At 35.5% G+C, this 18,512-nt stretch overlaps 2 protein-coding genes across 2 annotated transcripts in view; both read left to right on the forward strand.

Moving 5' to 3' along the window:
• Positions 1-10,771, forward strand: LOC126781359 (integrin beta-PS-like). The gene is made up of 8 exons (XM_050506309.1): positions 1-206; positions 1,037-1,434; positions 1,749-2,247; positions 2,326-2,663; positions 3,144-3,260; positions 4,105-4,279; positions 8,624-9,002; positions 9,215-10,771. Exons 1-8 carry the CDS (start codon positions 78-80, stop codon positions 9,427-9,429), a joined length of 2,250 nt encoding a protein of 749 aa, XP_050362266.1. The 5' UTR covers positions 1-77; the 3' UTR covers positions 9,430-10,771.
• Positions 10,772-11,477: 706 nt separating this feature from the next.
• LOC126781371 (integrin beta-6-like) overlaps positions 11,478-18,512 on the forward strand; it is a 45,234-nt gene continuing 38,199 nt past the window's right edge. The window contains exon 1 of the mRNA XM_050506328.1: positions 11,478-11,780. Within this exon, the coding sequence (XP_050362285.1) occupies positions 11,634-11,780 (147 nt within the window). The 5' untranslated portion in view covers positions 11,478-11,633. The remainder of the gene's footprint in view (positions 11,781-18,512) is intronic.

Below are 18,512 nucleotides of genomic sequence, written 5' to 3' on the forward strand. Positions count from 1 at the left end.
GTGTAATATAATAAATATAAGCAATATCGAGCATTATTGAAACCATTTTTGATACGGCCGAACATAAAGAGATCATAATGATAATTTTTTCTTATTCAATTTTTATCCTTTTCATTCCTATTGCGTTAACCTTCAATTCGTGTAAACAGCATAAAACTTGCAATGAATGTATTAGAGACGCCAGCCTGTGTTCATGGTGTTCTTCGGTGAGTAAATATTAAATTAATATAAAGTAACTAACTGTTTACTAAAACTAACTGACTAACTGATTTTTTAAATCAATATTTATTTTAATAGCATTTTAGTTAAAGGTAAAGTCAAAGTGTTTTATTTTGCATCCGTAACAGCCTGTGAATGTCCCACTGCTGGGCTAAAGGCCTCCTTTCCTCTTTTTGAGGAGAAGGTTTGGAGCTTATTCCACCACGCTGCTCCAAGGCGTGTTGGTAGAATTCACATGTGGCAGAACTTCAGTGAAATTAGACACATGCAGGTTTCCTCACGATGTTTTCCTTCACCGTAAAGCACGAGATGAATTATAATCACAAATTAAGCACATGAAAATTCAGTGGTGCTTGCCCAGGTTTGAACCCACGATCATCGGTTAAGATTCACGCGTTCTTACCACAGGGCCATCTCGGCTTTTTTTTTTTTGTGTTTGCATGTAACAAGTAAAATAAGGCTAGTCCGTTCTAAACACGCTGCTAAAGAAAAGAGTGGTTAATTTTTAGTTTTTCCTTGCAGTTTTTACCTTAGTGATTTTAAAACAAAATTAAATGACACTTGGCTTATATAATCACAAATATATATATATTAAAATCATTTTGTAATCGATAAAAATATTGCAACAAAAAAATATACAGCAAAATGTACAACATTCTTTTTTAGGTCTTATAATTTTAAGCCTATAATCGATTACACACACGTTTGTGTAATTGCAAACTAATTTGATAAAACTTAATCTGTACTTGCAATTAATATTTGTATATAATTAACGGGTTTTATTTAGCTATTAATTTGTAAATGTGTGTATTTTCAGGAAAATTTCAATGGCAGTAACAGATGCGTATCGGGAAAAGAAAATCTGGATAGTTGGTGTCTATCCGATCGTATAATAAATCCACGACATAACGTAACTCAAATCGAAAACCTTGATTTTAATTCTGAAATCGGTAAAGTTATACAAATAAAACCACAGAAAATTAATATTGATATAAGACCCGGTGAAACGGTTAATTTTTCATTTTCATTTAAAAAAGCCGATAATTATCCTGTCGATCTATATTTCCTTTTCGATGGATCTTCGTCCATGGAACAGATTAAGAACAAAACTGCCAGTAAAAGTGAAGATATATACCGTATGATGCAGAATATGACCAATAATGTGCTTTTAGGAATGGGAACTTTTGTGGATAAAAACGCACTGCCATATACACAGTAAATATATTTATATTTATTAAGGCTTAATGTGATCATTAATAAATCTTCAGCTCAGGATAATTTATAGTGTAGACATTTTACAGTATTAAAAATAAAAAGGAATAGTTATTTTGCTAGCAAACTCATTCTTACGTCGAAGGAATCCGACGTAAGAATGAGTTGAAGATCAGAATGAACACATGTCAATGTTACAAGTGTCTATCCTGCGTTGGCACTTGCTAGTAACTATGCCAATTCCACCTGCTTGTCAGCCCACACTTATCCTTATAACACTATCAATATGCGTATGCTAATAATGTGTTTTTTTACAGATTTAAAAATAGTACACTGACTTACTCATTTCGTAATAGGCTAAAACTGACTAAAAATTTTGAGGTTTTTAAAAATATAGTTAAGGACTCTGCTTTTGGATCAAACTATGATGTACAAGAAGGTACACTAGATGCCCTTGCGCAAGTCATAGTTTGTAAAGATGAAATAGGATGGCGAAACGAATCTAGAAAGATAGTAGTAGTTTTAACCGATCAGTCTTATCATGCAGCAGGTGACGGCAAATGGGCAGGTATCTTTCAACCTTACGATGGTAAATGCTACACAGTAAACGGCATATACACAAAGGAGTTGGAAATGGACTATCCCTCCATTGGCATTATAAATAAACTAGCATCTGAAGATGAGATTACAATAATATTTGCCGTCGGAAATGATGTACAAAATATCTATCAATCGTTAAGTCAAAGAATAAGTGGTTCTAAAATGACTACTTATAAGGGAAGAGAAATGGCTGTAATATTAAAATCAATCTACAAGGTAACCAAATACCAAAATAATTTCTTTTTTATATATGTGTAAATTTTATATTATATAAATAATGAAATTTTGTTACAGCAAATGACGCGCAGTTTAAAGTTAAAAGTGCACATGAAAAGCGAATACCGTGATGATTTACAAATTTCATTTAATCCTGATTGCTACAAAAATAGTGGAAATCGTAATTGTCGAGTAATGGGAAACGAAGAAAAGAAAATTACCGGCACCATCAAACTCTTACGATACTTTAACAAAGAGAATATTAATGTAGATGTAGTGTTTGAAGGGATAAAAGAGAATTTGAATATAAACATTAATATGTTGAGCTCTTGCGATTGCGAGACAAAACATAATTCATCGCTTTGTAATTATGGCGGGACACGACGATGTGGTATTTGTGAATGCTACCAGGATAGGTAATCTTATTAATAGAAATATAAAACATCTGATTCTAGATTTCGATCTTTTAATGATACTTAATGATTTTTAAAATAAATTGTTAATAGTAATAATGTCGAACTAATTCATTTGATTGGTAGTAAAGCTTTGTTTTTGCTGCTGGCCCAAATGGCTTCCACAGACTCATCAAGCCCAGGGTAGGACTCAGTGCAAGCCCTATTAATTGTAAAACATCTCAGTTATTCTAGCTAAAAAGATATAGTTTTAATGTGTATATAATTTACAAAACTCATATAACTATTTACAATGTAAGCGGTAAGCTATTTTGATGAAGACGGAATTGTATTGTAATTCTATCAGCTTAGAATTTGGTAGTTTGATATTATTTTCAGTTGATGTTACTGTCCAAAATTTGGAATGATTTGCTCTTATGTTATACATAAAAATCTACCTTCGTAACATTATAAACTGTTTAATATAAATATTCGTTTTTTCAGATATGGTGAAAAGTGTAGCAATCCGAATGACAATTCAACCTGTATAGCTCCTGATGATACGGTGATATGTAGCGGTCACGGCTCTTGTATCCGTGGAAAATGTTTGTGTAGAGACGGGTATGTGTAACGAGATAACAATTATTACGACACTTACTTTACTATTGCTATATATATATATATTTACAGAATAGGAAGGTGGACGAGCATATGGGCCACCTGATGGTAAGTGGTCACCAAACGCCCTTAGACATTGGCATTGTAAGAAATGTCAACCATCGCTTATAGCCAATGCGCCACCAACCTTGGGAACTAAGATTTTATGGCCCTTGTGCCTGTAATTACACTGGCTCACTCACCCTTCAAACCGGAACACAACAATATCAAGTATTGCTGTTTTGCGGTAGAATATCTGATGAGTGGGTGGTACCTACCCAGACGAGCTTGCACAAAGCCCTACCACCAGTGTATTATATTCTATTTAGTATACTAAGTACATTCATTTAGATTACTTGTGGAGACTTTTTTTATTAATAAAATAGGTAGGCTGACGACAAATAGGCCACCTAATGGTAAGTCATCACCACCGCCCATAGTCATTGGCGTTATAAGAAATATTAGCTATTCGCACATCGCCAATGTTTAGTACATATTACGAACTAATCGTAAGATGTTTTGTCCCTTGTGCCTATAGTTGCACTGGCTCACTCGCATTTCAAATAATATTATGTATTACTGTTTAGCCGTATTAGCCGTATGTGATAATCGAGTCACACCTCGACACCACGACAATGGACTTGAACATAGCCCTTCCACCAAGTCACTTAAAGACATTTTTTATGCATACAGGCGACACTTGTCCATGAAGTTGGATAAGATCAGCGTGAAGAACCGCCGAGACGACGGTAAAAATTTATCACGCTATTTACATACTTAAGTATACTTAATATAATTTAATTTTTAGATACGAACGTGAATACTGTGAATGCATCCGGGATAGCTGTTTGAGAGACGCTAATGATATTATGTGTTCTTACCCCAATGGCAAATGCGACTGTGGTGTGTGCAAATGTAGCCCAGGCTGGGTGGGTGACGTGTGTGCTTGTCCAAACGCAACAGACTGTACGGATGGAAATGACGTTAGTTTATATTATTTTAAAGTAATTAACAGCCGGTGTATGTCACAGCTGGGTTGAAGCTTCCTCTCCCTTTGAGCAGAAGGTTTGAAGCTTACCACCACGCCGCTAGAATATGGGTTTGTGGATATGGCAGAATTTCAGTGAAATTAGACATATGGAAGTTTCCTCATGTTTCTTTCCTTTACCGTCGAGCAGGAGTTAAATTATAAACACAAATTAAGCATAGGCAAATTCAGTGGTGCTTGCGTGTGTTAGGGGTCCAAATGCTGGGGGTTAATCCCTCCGCTCTTTTGAGAAAATGGTCGGGAGCTTATTCCACCACACTGCTCCAAAGTGGTTTAATGGATGCACATGTGACAATATTAAAAATTAAATAAAAACATGTGACAGATTTACATCTAACACACTCAAGTTTGATTAAAATGCACAAAGAGTAACCAATAGACGAGGCTCTTTATTTATATTATTTCACTGCAATTACTTCCTGTATACATTTTGATCAATGATGAAAGCCGATAAGTCGTAAATTTCCGTAGTTCGTAAATTTAAAGTTGTTTCTCACGGAGACACAAATACTCCGTCCTGCCGATACCAGCTACCTTAATTATCCCGGCTACACGCTTGAAGAATCCTTCAAAGCGAAAGCCGGAGTATGCTTGTTCGTCAGGACGGATGTTTGCTGTCACCGACTGCGCTGCTTGGAGGACTCCTCCTTCTCCATGTTGGTGGTACGTGTGGACATGGTTCGTCAGAGCCGAGTCTACGTGTGCCTCTACAGATCCCACAATGGTGACTTGGAGACAAGCCGATTATTTGACCATCTTAGTCGGGTGGCAGATGCTGCGCAAGAGCAATTTCCTAACGCGGAATTGGTGTTTTTGGGGGATTTTAATGCTCACCACGAATCCTGGTTGAAATCCCTCAAAACTGACCATGCTGGAAGGACTGCTCATGCTTTTGCTCTCACACATGACTTGACCCAACTGGTTGATCAGCCCACCAGGATCCCAGACATTGATGGGCAAGCACCTTCTCTACTGGACCTTCTGCTGACTTCTCACCCGGTGGAATATCAGGTTGTGGTTCAGGCTCCTCTTGGCTCTTCGGATCACAGCCTTATTTCTACCAGAGTGCCACAGGCCAAGCTGCCGCCACTAGCGGTATGCAAACGTCGCGTTTGGCACTATAAGTCGGCGGATTGGGACGGTATGCGCGATTACTATGCGTCGGTCCCTTGGAAGGAACGTTGCTTCAGTGGGAATGACCCGACAGCTAGTGCCGCTGCTGTTGCTGGCGAGATCATGCTGGGAATGGAATACTACATTCCTAGCTCAGATCTCGTCAGTAGGAGTACGCGTAACCGTTGGTTCACTCGTGAATGTGCCGATGCTGTATCATCTAAGCAGGCGGCATATCGCAAGTGGATCAACGGCTGTATTAGCGGGGCATCTAACATTGACTCACTGAAAGCAAACTATAATAAAAATTCCAAGTCCTGTAGAAAGGCATACACGAGAGCGGATGCACAGCGCATTGTACAGATTGGTCATGACCTTGTTTCGCATCCTAGGGGCTCCCGTAGCTTCTGGCGTCTGACCAAGTCTGTGCAAAACAATTTCTGCCAACCTTCGCTGCCACCGCTCAGAAATCTGGACGGATCGCTAGCTCACAGTCCGCAAGAGCAAGCTGATCTCCTGGCTAAACTCTTTGCCGACAATTCCGTCATCGATGATTGTAGTGCACTGCCACCTTCAATACCTGCATGTGGCCATACGATGCCTGACATTAAAATCAGGCAACGTGATGTGCGTGCGGAGCTGCAATCACTTGATGTACGGAAAGCTAGCGGTCCCGATGGAATACCAGCCATAGTGCTGATGAAGTGCGCAGCGGAGCTGTCTCCTGTGTTAACGCGCCTGTTCCAACTTTCTCTCTCTTCGGGAAGTGTGCCGGAGGCTTGGAGAAGAGCTAATGTGCAAGCGGTTCCCAAAAAAGGGGATCGGTCTGACCCGGCAAATTATCGGCCAATAGCTATCACCTCAGTACTTTGTAAGGTGATGGAACGGATTTTAAACAACCAACTGATCCATTACCTAGAAGATCACTGTCTAATTAATGATCGTCAGTACGGGTTTCGACCAAAACGGTCCACAGGTGATCTTCTAGCGTACGTAACACACCTCTGGGGTGAAGCTATCGACAAGCATGGAGAATCGTTGGCTGTCAGCCTCGATATCTCCAAGGCTTTCGACAGGGTCTGGCACAGAAGTCTTCTCTCCAAGCTACCGGCATATGGTCTGCCTGCTCAGCTATGCACCTGGATTGCCAGCTTCCTACACAAGCGTAGCCTTCGTGTTTTAGTAGATGGTTGCGCTTCACAATTCTATGTAGTGAATGCTGGGGTCCCCCAGGGATCTGTGCTATCTCCAACACTCTTTCTTTTGCATATCAATGATATGCTCTCCCTTGGGAACATACATTGCTATGCAGATGATAGTACAGTGCATGGTGGATACCACGGACGCGCAGTGGCTGGGCGGGCGGAAACTGAGGAGAGGCGGGAGAATCTTGTCATTGAACTCGATAGGACGTTAGAGCTCATCGCCAAATGGGGCTCTGATAATCTTGTTGAGTTTAATGCCAAGAAAACACAGGTATGCGCTCTCACGGCGAAAAAGTCAACATTTTCCCCTCTTCCCTCCCTCTGTGGTACTCCGCTGGTGATGCAAAGCAAAATCGCCATGCTGGGGATTGACGTTCGCTGCGACCTTAGTCCAAGGGATTACATCGAGGCTGTTATAAAAACAGCTTCACGGTAACTCGGAGTTCTGAACAAGGTGCGGCGCTTTTTCACGCCTCAACAACTGTGCCTGCTGTACAAAACATAGGTACGGTCTTGCGTGGAATATTGCTCGCACCTTTGGGATGGCTCCGCTAAGTACCTACTTGAGGCCTTGGACCGGTTGCAGCGACGTGCCGTACGCATTATTGGCGACGTAAAGGTCACAAACACCCTTGAACCTTTACAATTGCGTCGTGAGATAGCAGCACTGAGCGCTTTCTATCGACTGTATCACGGCGAGTGCTCTGAGGAATTATTCTCTCTAATTCCTGCTTCCCCCTTCCTTCTTAAGTCCACGCGAGCTGGTTCTCGATGTCACCGCCTAACTGTGACATCAATTCCATCGCGAACAAAGAAATTTGGCAACTCCTTTCTTTGTCGCACTTCCAAAAAATGGAATTCCTTACCAGCTCACGTGTTCCCCTCCTCTTACAACCCGGGTTCCTTCAAACGAGGCGTGAAGAGGCATCTTGCGGGCCGGCAAGGCGAAGGCGGCTAGTACAGAACGTTTTTCCCGTCTGTACTGGCCGTCGTCGCGTTTGGACTCTACTACCACTTACCATCAGGTGGAGTAGAGTCATTTGCCCTCCCGGCGAATATAAAAAAAAAAAAAAAATCCATATTATAAATGATATTAAATTGTACTATTTATACAAAATTTATATAAAAAAAAAGCCGAGATGGCCCTGTGGTAAGAACGCCTGAATCTTAACCGATGATCGTGGGTTCAAACCCGGGCAAGCACCACTGAATTTTCATGTGCTTAATTTGTGATTATAATTCATCTCGTGCTTTACGGTGAAGGAAAACATCGTGAGGAAACCTGCATGTGTCTAATTTCACTGAAGTTCTGCCACATGTGAATTCTACCAACCCGCATTGGAGCAGCGTGGTGGAATAAGCTCCAAACCTTCTCCTCAAAAAGAGGAGAGGAGGCCTTTAGCCCAGCAGTGGGACATTCACAGGCTGTTACGGTACGGTACGGTATACACTTTATGTTTTTCGCAAAATTTGATACAATTACTTAGGTTTAATAGCCAAAATCAATTTAAATAGCAACTACATGTTTACTATTTAAATTGATTTAAACGTAAACCTAAAAGCGTAACAAACCAACAATCACACTTTTGCACTTACAATATTAGTAAAGGATAAACAATGTATCTTACATTTGTATTATGTTATTTATTTAAAACTTTATTGACCATCATATATACAGTTAGAACAAAAGGCGGACTTAATGCCTGAAGGCATTCTCTGCCAGTCAACCTTTAGGCAAAACAGAAATCTGCGAAGGCGGTAATTAGTTAATTATATCAAATATATGTTATCAAAAATATACATTCACATATGCTACAAAATATATACAGTTATATTATACATATTAAAAACATAAGTAATGCAACATTACATGCAAGTTTTGTCGTCTTATACCATTATAAGACGACAAAACTATTATATAAATACAATTAACATTTATAATAATGTATTTCTTATTTTAGATATGCAACAATCATGGAAAATGCGATTGTGGCAACTGTCAGTGTCAGGACATTGCCGACTGGGATGCTAGAACTGTAATCAGCAAATATTGTAAAATTTCCTGTGGCGAAAAATCTTGCCACGATCGTCAATGTCTTAACCTTGAACCACTTGCTTTGTGCTATTTAAAGGAATCGTCTTGCAAGAGCTATGAAAATGTTATGATTAGTACTGAAAAAAATCTAACGGCATACAATGCCAGTAATGATTGGAACCTATGTCCCAAGCTACGTATCGATGTCGGCTGTTACACGAGATTTATATATCGCTATAGCAAAGATAAATACGAACTCGAGCTAAAAATTCAATCAGAATTCGATTACGCCGAGACATATTATGGTGCGTACAAAGAATATTTTATTCATAAAAATATTTTAACCTTGATCCGATTCAAAAAGTTGCAAGTACACATTAAACTTGTTAAATAAAAGCTTATTTAAAAATATATGACAATCGTGATATTTTTTTATTAATAGTAATTAATTGTTCAACTTATCATGAATCGTCTGAAATTAAAGTTTTTTAATTAAAATTCTTATTCCTGCACGCAGTAATTGGAGGGACATGTCTAGCGTTGCTAATTCTCATTGGGTTGGCAACCATATTAGCTTTGAAGTACCTCACCGACAAGCGCGATCGACGGGAATATGACCGTTTCGTTCAAGAAGCAGCTGCTCAGCTGTCACCGTGTGACAATCCTATTTACCAGTCAGCTGTAACGAAGTTCAATAATCCAGCGTTTAGAAAGAGATCAATCGTGTCATAATTTTAAGATTTTAAAATTTTCCACTAAACGGTCGGTAGTAGCTTGCAGCTCAACTTGTATTGATTTTAAGATTTTAATTTAAATATTCCTATTGCAACAAATATTTAACTGTCTATCTGTTCATTATGCTAAGTTTATATTACTGACTTCAAGAGTATTTATTGAATGGAATAAAATAGTAAATAAACAATATATTTCAAAGTCAGTCATATAAAAATGGTAGAATTTAATTTGCCATTTCCACTATATTGCAAATTCAGCTATAAAAATAATATAATAATTACATAAAAATAGCACTTTAGCATATCGAAATATAATTGCTAAAATATTGTAACAGGCGTTATTATTAAACTGCGGTAATAGGAATTAACGTTGCAATCAATTTTATAATACTTTTTACTCTCATTGGCTGAGTATGTAGAAATCCTTATCCGTATCACCGAGGGGGTGAAATTACTAAATTATTCTATTGTCAATTTTGTTAGCTTCTTATATAAAGACCATGAGATAGTGAGAGAAAAGACCAAGTTTTTTGTTACAAGTATGGCCATTTGTGGTTGAATTTAAAAAAGTATTAAAACGAAAATAATTATCACAGCGCTGGTTGGCAGAGCTTAATCGTTGGATGATTAATCAAAATTGGCGGATAAATTGCGATGTCAAACAATTTGCATAGATATATCTAAATTTATTAAAAAAGCGAATTGCCATACTAATCTGATGCTTTATAACATGTTAATTTTTTATTACTTCTTAAATATTTGATGTAATCTAAGCGTCAAAAGGCCAAAATGCATACTGACGGACACAAAGCTATTAAATTGCGCTATTGTATATTTTGTATTTATATAAAAAATAGTATGACAAAATTATAAAATAAGTTTCGTCAATTCATATTAAGGTTATTTATATTTTATTATCCTAATACTAAAATAACATTTTTTTTATATCTTTATTAGATACAGTCATAAGTACTATTGGTAGAGCTTTGTGCAAGCTCGTCTGGATAGGTACCACCCACTCATCAGATATTCTACCGCAAAACAGCAGTACTTGGTATTTTTGTGTTCCGGTTTGAAGGGTGAAAGAGCCAGTGTAATTACAGGCACAAGGGACAACACATCTTAGTTCCCAAGGTTGGTGGCGCATGGGTGATGTAAGCGATGGTTAACATTTCTTACCCATATGGGCTCGTCTGCCTTCCTATTCTATAAAAAAAAAAAAGATTAGAGACGTTAGTTTGTTATTAAAACAAGAGCTTCACTAGATATACAGTATTTGTTAAATTTAAAATCCACATAGACTCAGCCGCTTTAAGATATTTAAATAATCTAAACATTAAATAAATGGACCGAAAATGGTGTTTCCTTTAACCCCGCTGCCGCAGACAATAGCTATATCTCTCCCTTAATATTATGGTATATTTTTGTCTGTGAACCGAAACGCCCCAGAAGTTTAGACAGGTGAATCTTAACTAATGAATGCAGGTTCAGTCCCGGGCCAACACCATGGAGTTACCACGTGCTTAATTGAGGAAACCTGCACTTGTCAAAATTCTACATGATATGCGTATCCAGCATTATGGTGAAACAAATTCAAATCCATCTCAAGAAAAGGGGAGGCCTTTGTCCAAGCTGTTACGTTTTACTTTTATTTATTTATTTATTATAATATTAAATAACATTTTGTTTAACATTTTGTACCAGTTATTTATAAATCTTATTGCAATAATTTTGTATGAAGCATTCAATGTAACCACAAAAGATAAAGATAATATATTATGTCTGTACTTCATTATAATTCTTATAGAATAATATGTAACTGAATATTATGAAGCATTTTATAACAAGAAAAAAGTATAATCAATTAAATTTCTTAAATTTATTAATTGTTTAAAACATAACTTAAATATAATAATAATTTAATGAAATAAAATAATTCTCGGAAAAAAGTCTTCTATTTCCGCGAATTTCCTCACAGCCATGATTCATCTCGTGAATTGTCTGATCAAGTGAGCGAGAGAGGTCGTTCATACAGTCTGTGCCTGGTCGTGTCGACGTGCGCGCGTATCCATAATTTGAATTTCGAACGTGTTCTCTTGTACATTCGAATTTGACGCTACTAAAATAAATAGTGATAGTGACATAATATAATATTAATGTTTTTTAAGTTAAATTATCATTGAAATAATATTATTTGATAAAATGGCGGTAGTGAGGTTTTCGGTGATAGTTTTACTTTTGGTCCAGCAAGTTTTCGCAGTTTACCGCGATTGTTCGGATTTTGATAGTTTAAAAAATTGCAACGAATGCATTCGATGTGGGGGACACTGGTGCAACGATCCAAATGAGGTATGAATAGAAATATTAAATACATTTTAAAATTAAATAAAATATGAAGCTTAGCGGGTAGGTATGTAGAGACTTATTATTTGGCATTAAAACAAATATATATATAATAATACGTATATATATATATATATATTTAAAAAATATTAAGTTATTTTTAAAAAGTTCTCATTCGTTTAGGTGGAATACATTTTTTTATGAAGGTAAAATGCTTTACTTTAATTAATATAAAAATAAAAAATATAATTGTGGCTACTTTTATACACGTAATAAAAAATAATGAAGTAGGTATGCATTGTCATTAACAAAATAAGCAGAAACATATAAAAATATTCAATAGCATAGCATGCTTTGTCATCTTCCAATTCATGAACACTTTCCTGTTTAAAGGACAAAATAACATTGTAATGTGATTCATACAACTAATTATTTTATAAAACGGTTGATTAAGATTTTGAAAATCGAACTAAGGGAAGCGAAATAAAACGCTAAAAAATTAATAGGTATTTAGCTTTTGACGTCTACGGAATATTGAATATTGATAGATTTTTTGCAGCACGATTCAGCGCAAAGATAACGTCGCTTATTTATATAATAAAAAAACCTGAATGACGCTATCAAGGAATGATTTTGATATTTAATATATAATGCTATAATATTATTTATCTGCGTTTTATTAAATTTAATAAATAAAAATCGATTATATAAACGAAATTATTGATAGGTTAATCTTTAATAGATATTCTTTAGATTTAGACTAGAGGTTCTTTCCTCTAAATAAACATACCTACACTCTCTTCCATATTACGTCTTTACATTGATTGATTACACACAAATTTACATATCAAATATTCAAGTTCAATGAAAACTTTATAATGTGTTCAGGCATATATATTAAGCACGTGTTACCAGGGTTACTAGGTAGTCACTCAGACTATTTATTATTTAAATTTTTTGGCAGAATGAATAAAAAAAAACAGGATAATGAAGCAAGACTCACAGACTTTTATAAATTATAACAAAGTTTCAAGCAATTCTGAGGAATCAAAAATTTGCTTAACTTCCCCATTATATATCATTCTTATGATGTTTTACATCAAACATATTGGCGCGCCTTGGGTGAGACCCGACTTGCATAGCGTGAGAGCAAACATTATGACACTCCCTTTTGTCGGGATACTCCTCTCTCTCGCTCTCTACACCCTAGTGTAAAAAGAAAAATATATTTATTTTGTGAAAACAATGTTTTTATTTATTTTCTAATTAAAATTTCTCACATTTCTCCTACCTCTTCGGTCAGTGTCCAATCCGTGTCACGTTCTTTTTTAATACCTCGGGTAACCGTACCCTTGTCAATACCAATTAGAATAATGTAAGAATGTTATAATCATACGCAAAACAAATAAATAAAACGTGACTATTGACATAATATGTAAATAATAAATGTATCTTTATTATCGTCGAGATGTCCCAATGGTTAGAACGCGTGAATCTTAACCGATGGTCGTGGATTCAAACCTGGGCAAGCACCACTGAATTTTCATGTACCTAATTTGTGTTTATAATTAATCTCGTGCTTGACGGTGAAGAAAAACATCGTGAGGAAAGCTACTATACTATCATTCCTCATCATCATCTAGAATGATATGATGATTGTATACTTCTAACCAGTTTCAGCCAAGCCGGCAATCATCAAAGGAGACTAGTTTCACAACTTTGTGCAAAAAGACAAGTGCACTCGTTATCCCCTTATATCAGTCTTATAATCCGATGAGATAATGTGACAGAATTTGAAGAGAGATCAGGTGCAGGACCGAGGTTTTTACGTGCTGTCCGAGACACGGCACTGTAACACTGTCAGCTTTCTAACGGACTAACACCTAACGTTTCTGAACAGAAAAACTCGATATCTTTACTGGCCAGACACAGGATTTGAACCTACGACCTCAGGATCTGTAGCCTTATCATCTAGCCTTATCACCAACGAGGTAATTATACATATATAGACTTAAACGATAAAACGTATACGAGCTCTGAGGTCTCAAAACATTCGCATTTTCAACGTTTAGCTTTCAGAAAATTGTAACTGTTACAATAATTTACAAATGGAAGATAAAATTTACGTATAATATGTATGTATATTTACTCGGAGAATTATTACCATTTTACATGTGACAAAGAAATATATAAATAACGGAAATACCCATGACGTTTAACAAATGAATTGTGCCGTCATTTAAGAAAAAGCAAGAACAACAAACGGAAGGAAACAATTTAGTCAATAACGGTTGATGTACAAAAGCGTATCTATTTTTGATCCTGTCACAGCCATGAACTTTATTGGCAGCGTGTCCTGGTCACCGGGTTAACAACTTAACCCTTAATCAAGACATGACGTTACCTACAACATATATGTATGTTTATAGGCAAACTCTTGAGCATAGTATGATGACCATATCGACATTTATTTACTTTTCAACTAATGCAATACTTGAAATAAGTACAAAAGGGCGCACGTACAGAAAACGTAGTACTATATAGCGAATATCTTCGTAACTCAAACTATCCGTGTGCTAAATTTCACGATGATTAGTTCAGGCGTTGAAGCGTGAAAGCCAGACGAACTTTTACTTTTATAGTATCAAGCAAGCCTTTGCCCAAGGTTTTCTTAAAAGTTTGTAAAAATTAATTAACAGCCTTCAAATATCGCACTGCTGGGGTAAGGCTCCTCTTCATGTTGAAGAGAAGGCTTGGTGCTTATTCCACCATGATCTATTGCGAGTTTTTTGTTAGGTTTTCATACAAGATATTTATTATATTGTTACATATTATAAGTAATAAATAATAGCATTGAAATAATATGTAGAAGTCTTCATACGGTTGTATGTCCTGCCTTGGACAGTCAACTTTTAATAATAGACTTCCATTAGGCGTGCTGATATGCATTTCCTATGATAAGTACTTATCAAGTATACGAGTCACTCGTAGTCTTCGAAGGATGTGTTTCCAGTTATTTCTTACCGTTCAATTTTATGGTTTATGCTCTCGACTTCAAGGTCTAAATTATGAAAAAAAACCACGAAATTTTTTGAACCTTTTGGATTTATAATATCGCTCTTTTTAAGTTTTATTTGACAGTAGCTAATACAATGCTTCTATATATTTTTTTTATATTGACAATATTATGTATGTAGCTGTGCCTCTCTGTTTTTTCACCCGCTTTAAATTTAGACTATTGTCGGGACAAGCATGTTTTTTTTTTTGGTTTTAATATATGACATAATATCGATGTTGTAATCTTGTATGTTCTGCGATTATTTTGGCGATTATTTTCAGGTAAACATGGTATCGAGTGGTTAAAATTACATCTCTACTATTGTCTATTGTGAAAGGTTATTGTTTCGATAATAATTGAACTGAATTGCTTTTTTTGACCCTCTTCTAACCATTTTTCATTAAGACCCCGCAACTCAAGCCGTATTGTTATTCCAGTGTATAAATTATGTATATAGGTGATAAGGTTTCTTTTTATTTAAACGAATACGTTCAGTTTCCCGTGTTTGGTTACATATGAACCTGACCAGCTAATTGCCCTTCGCTAATTACGAGTCTAATTTTCACGTAACTCGTATAACTGGGTAAAATTAGGATGTTATTACTCAATAATGTCGAAATGTCGCTCATTATTTGTCAGGGTTATAGAACAGAGAGAACAGTGTCAAGAGAAACGCTGATAGCAAATTGTCAATAATTAAGTTTTTTAGAGTTTTTTATAACACCGTTAATAAGCAAAGTTATATTTCTTTACCATTAAATATATTGATGATTCTACACAATCAGCTGAAGTGGTAACAGGGGAGTGGATCGATAAACGAATTTCCTGAGCTACCCCTAATTTCCAATATCCGGTGCAGCTAAACAAATCCACTGAATATAATTTTGCTAAGGGGAAATTATGAGCAATTTAAAAACTTATATAAAACGACTACGAATATTCGAAGCGTCAATAGCAGAATGGGTTACGGGCCGTATAGCGATGTAAAAGTCGCAGATTCGATCCTTACCCATTGGGCTATTGTCGTCCCTACTCCTAACACAAGCTGTACGCTTAATTGGGAGGTTAAATAGGAATATTTGTAATTCCTTAAAAAACTGTAATTGCAATTATTCTTTAAAAAAAAACATGATATCCAGCTTAAATCGGTCGCAGAATTGCAAGAAAAACATGATAACATTCTAATAATTAATTTTGAAGCTTATTTCGTTAGAAAATCTAAGTAAAATCGTAATACTCCACACGTATCACGTTTATTTCAGGAGAAGGCCTTTGACCCGCGACGACTCGCAAATAGCAACTCATTTAATTTTTCTCTTTGCAACCAACGAAGAATACCGAGTTTCACAGCTATAACGCAATTTCACCCTTTTTTAATGTCGTCAAGCTTTAAGAATTATGTGATTTCATTCCTGACAAGGATGCGGTGAATCATAAGAGGATAAATTGCTGGCTTTGTGCCATTCTCATTCGATTATGCCAGTTTGTTTATTGTATTTGCATAAAATAATTGGATGGTTAAGCATATTATCGCCACGTTGCTCTATCTAGTTTAACATCTGAATAATAAACTATTGATTTGTATGAACAAGTCGCATCTGACTTGAATATTCATTTGTCATTTAGTTTCATATAAAGTCACGTGCCAAATGTTTATTAAACATTACCGTTTAACTTCGCACAACAAAATGGGATGTTTTGTAAAATTTATATAACATTAAACAAGAAACTAGGTAAAACTACACGTTCTAACAAAGTTAAATATTTTCTAAATTGATAAATTTCGTTTATTCTCGTAATGTTTTTTTTTAAAATCCATTAAGTATTTCATATCACACAAAAACATATATTTATATCATTATAAATAATTTTATAATCTAATCATTCTTTATTTTAATAAAACCATATTATATTTTATTATATCTTATCGTAAAAGTGTATGACAGCATAATATATACTTAATTCAGCTCCAACATTTCGAAATATCTGAAAACAAATAGGCATATATTATTTGATATTAAATAAACATCATCAGGGATTAGAACGTTCGTCTGTTATGAAATGTACACGCCTCTCAAACTTCCCAAGATAATTATAAACATTTTCGTTTACAATTAGCATTGATTTACAAAACAGTTACATGCGCGTGATTTACAAAGTAATCCGTCATGTATAGAATTCCAGTTAACGGGTAAATAAGTTAGCATCGTGTGCGGCAAAGTGTGCGATTCAAAACATCCGTACAATCACACCGTTACCGAGAAATTATAAATATAACCCGCTGACCTATATCGAATCCTGTTTCGGTAATAAAATATTGCATAATTTTTATAAGGAGGCGGTGTAATCGCAGGACCGTTGAACGTATTATATATAACCTTAATTACTGCATCTTGAGTCTCTTGACCGAAAAGTCATCGCTTTAACGATTCGGGAATTAAAACGTACGATATACTGGAGAAGGAAATAGGATAAATTTAGAGAAGGAAACAAACCACATTTTACAGTTATTTTTTTTAATAATTATATTGAAATGAATGTAAATACTTTTTAATAAATATAATTAAATTCCTAGCATTAATAAAATATAGCATCTCTGCTATATATATATTTTTAAAAAACACACCAACACTCAAATCTTAGTAATCAATTTTATTTTGAGCTCAAACGTTTTCATTATAGACAAGCCGATTGGCGTGGTTGGTAGATACTTGTCTTCCACGCCGAAGGTTGTGGGTTCGATTCCCACCCAGGACAGACATTTGTGTGCATGAACATGTCTGTTTATCTTGAGTCTGTGTGTAATTATCTATAAAAGTATGTATTTACAAAAGAATAGTAGTATATGTAGTATATCAGTTGTCTGGTTTCCATAGCACAAGCTCTGCTTAATTTGGTATCAGATGGCCGTGTGTGAATAATGTCCCAGGATATTATTATTATTATTCTATAAAATAAAAGTCTGCGACAATAATGTCTCAGCAATAAGGAAAGTGAATGGAAACCTCGATGCCTTAGTAAAAATGGCGCGTACGCTGACCACAGCCCATAATGACAATATAAATTCGCTTCAATAATTACAAGACACAACCAACAACGCCCGTACAATTAATCAACCGTATAATCGTTTAAGTAACACAGATTTACTCGAGAATCCGATGCAATTACTTTTGAGTCAACATTTTAAATTTGTGATTGAAGACATTTACGTGAACTTCTCAATGTTTCGAAACAAATACATCTGGGTGTAGTAATTGAGGATAATGATAAAGCTCATGTTATATGATTGATCGTGTGGGCTGGACTTGCTTAAGGGCTGTGTCAGCTTGTTGGTATTTATAAAGGGTCGTAACCTTTCACTAATATAATCTTAATTAATGGAATGATTGGTCCATTTCATTAACCATTAAACATTTCTCAAAAGCAACGACCCGAGTTTATACATCCTAAAATAAATATTTTAGATGTTTTAGTAATAATAATTAAATCAATAAAATTTTATTTTAGGCATACCTATTGTTAGAACAAATAGTCAATTTATTTTTTGATTCAATATATTGTGTAGTTATAAATAGTAGAACGTCTACTTCCTTTGAGGTTGAAAAGAAAAACAAATATAAAAAATTGTTCGTGGCATATTATTTACACAGATAGAGTTCTAAGTCGATCCGTAGACTTAA

The sequence above is a fragment of the Nymphalis io genome, chromosome 3 (assembly GCF_905147045.1).
Source record: "Nymphalis io chromosome 3, ilAglIoxx1.1, whole genome shotgun sequence".
Classification (NCBI taxonomy): Eukaryota; Metazoa; Arthropoda; class Insecta; order Lepidoptera; family Nymphalidae; genus Nymphalis; species Nymphalis io.

Coding starts and splice junctions, on each gene's coding strand:
- LOC126781359 (XM_050506309.1), top strand. CDS start 78: ATGATAATTTTTTCTTATTCAATTTTTATCCTTTTCATTCCTATTGCG. Junction 207..1,036: donor TGTGTTCATGGTGTTCTTCG/GTGAGTAAATAT, acceptor GTGTATTTTCAG/GAAAATTTCAATGGCAGTAA. Junction 3,261..4,104: donor AAATGTTTGTGTAGAGACGG/GTATGTGTAACG, acceptor TTTAATTTTTAG/ATACGAACGTGAATACTGTG.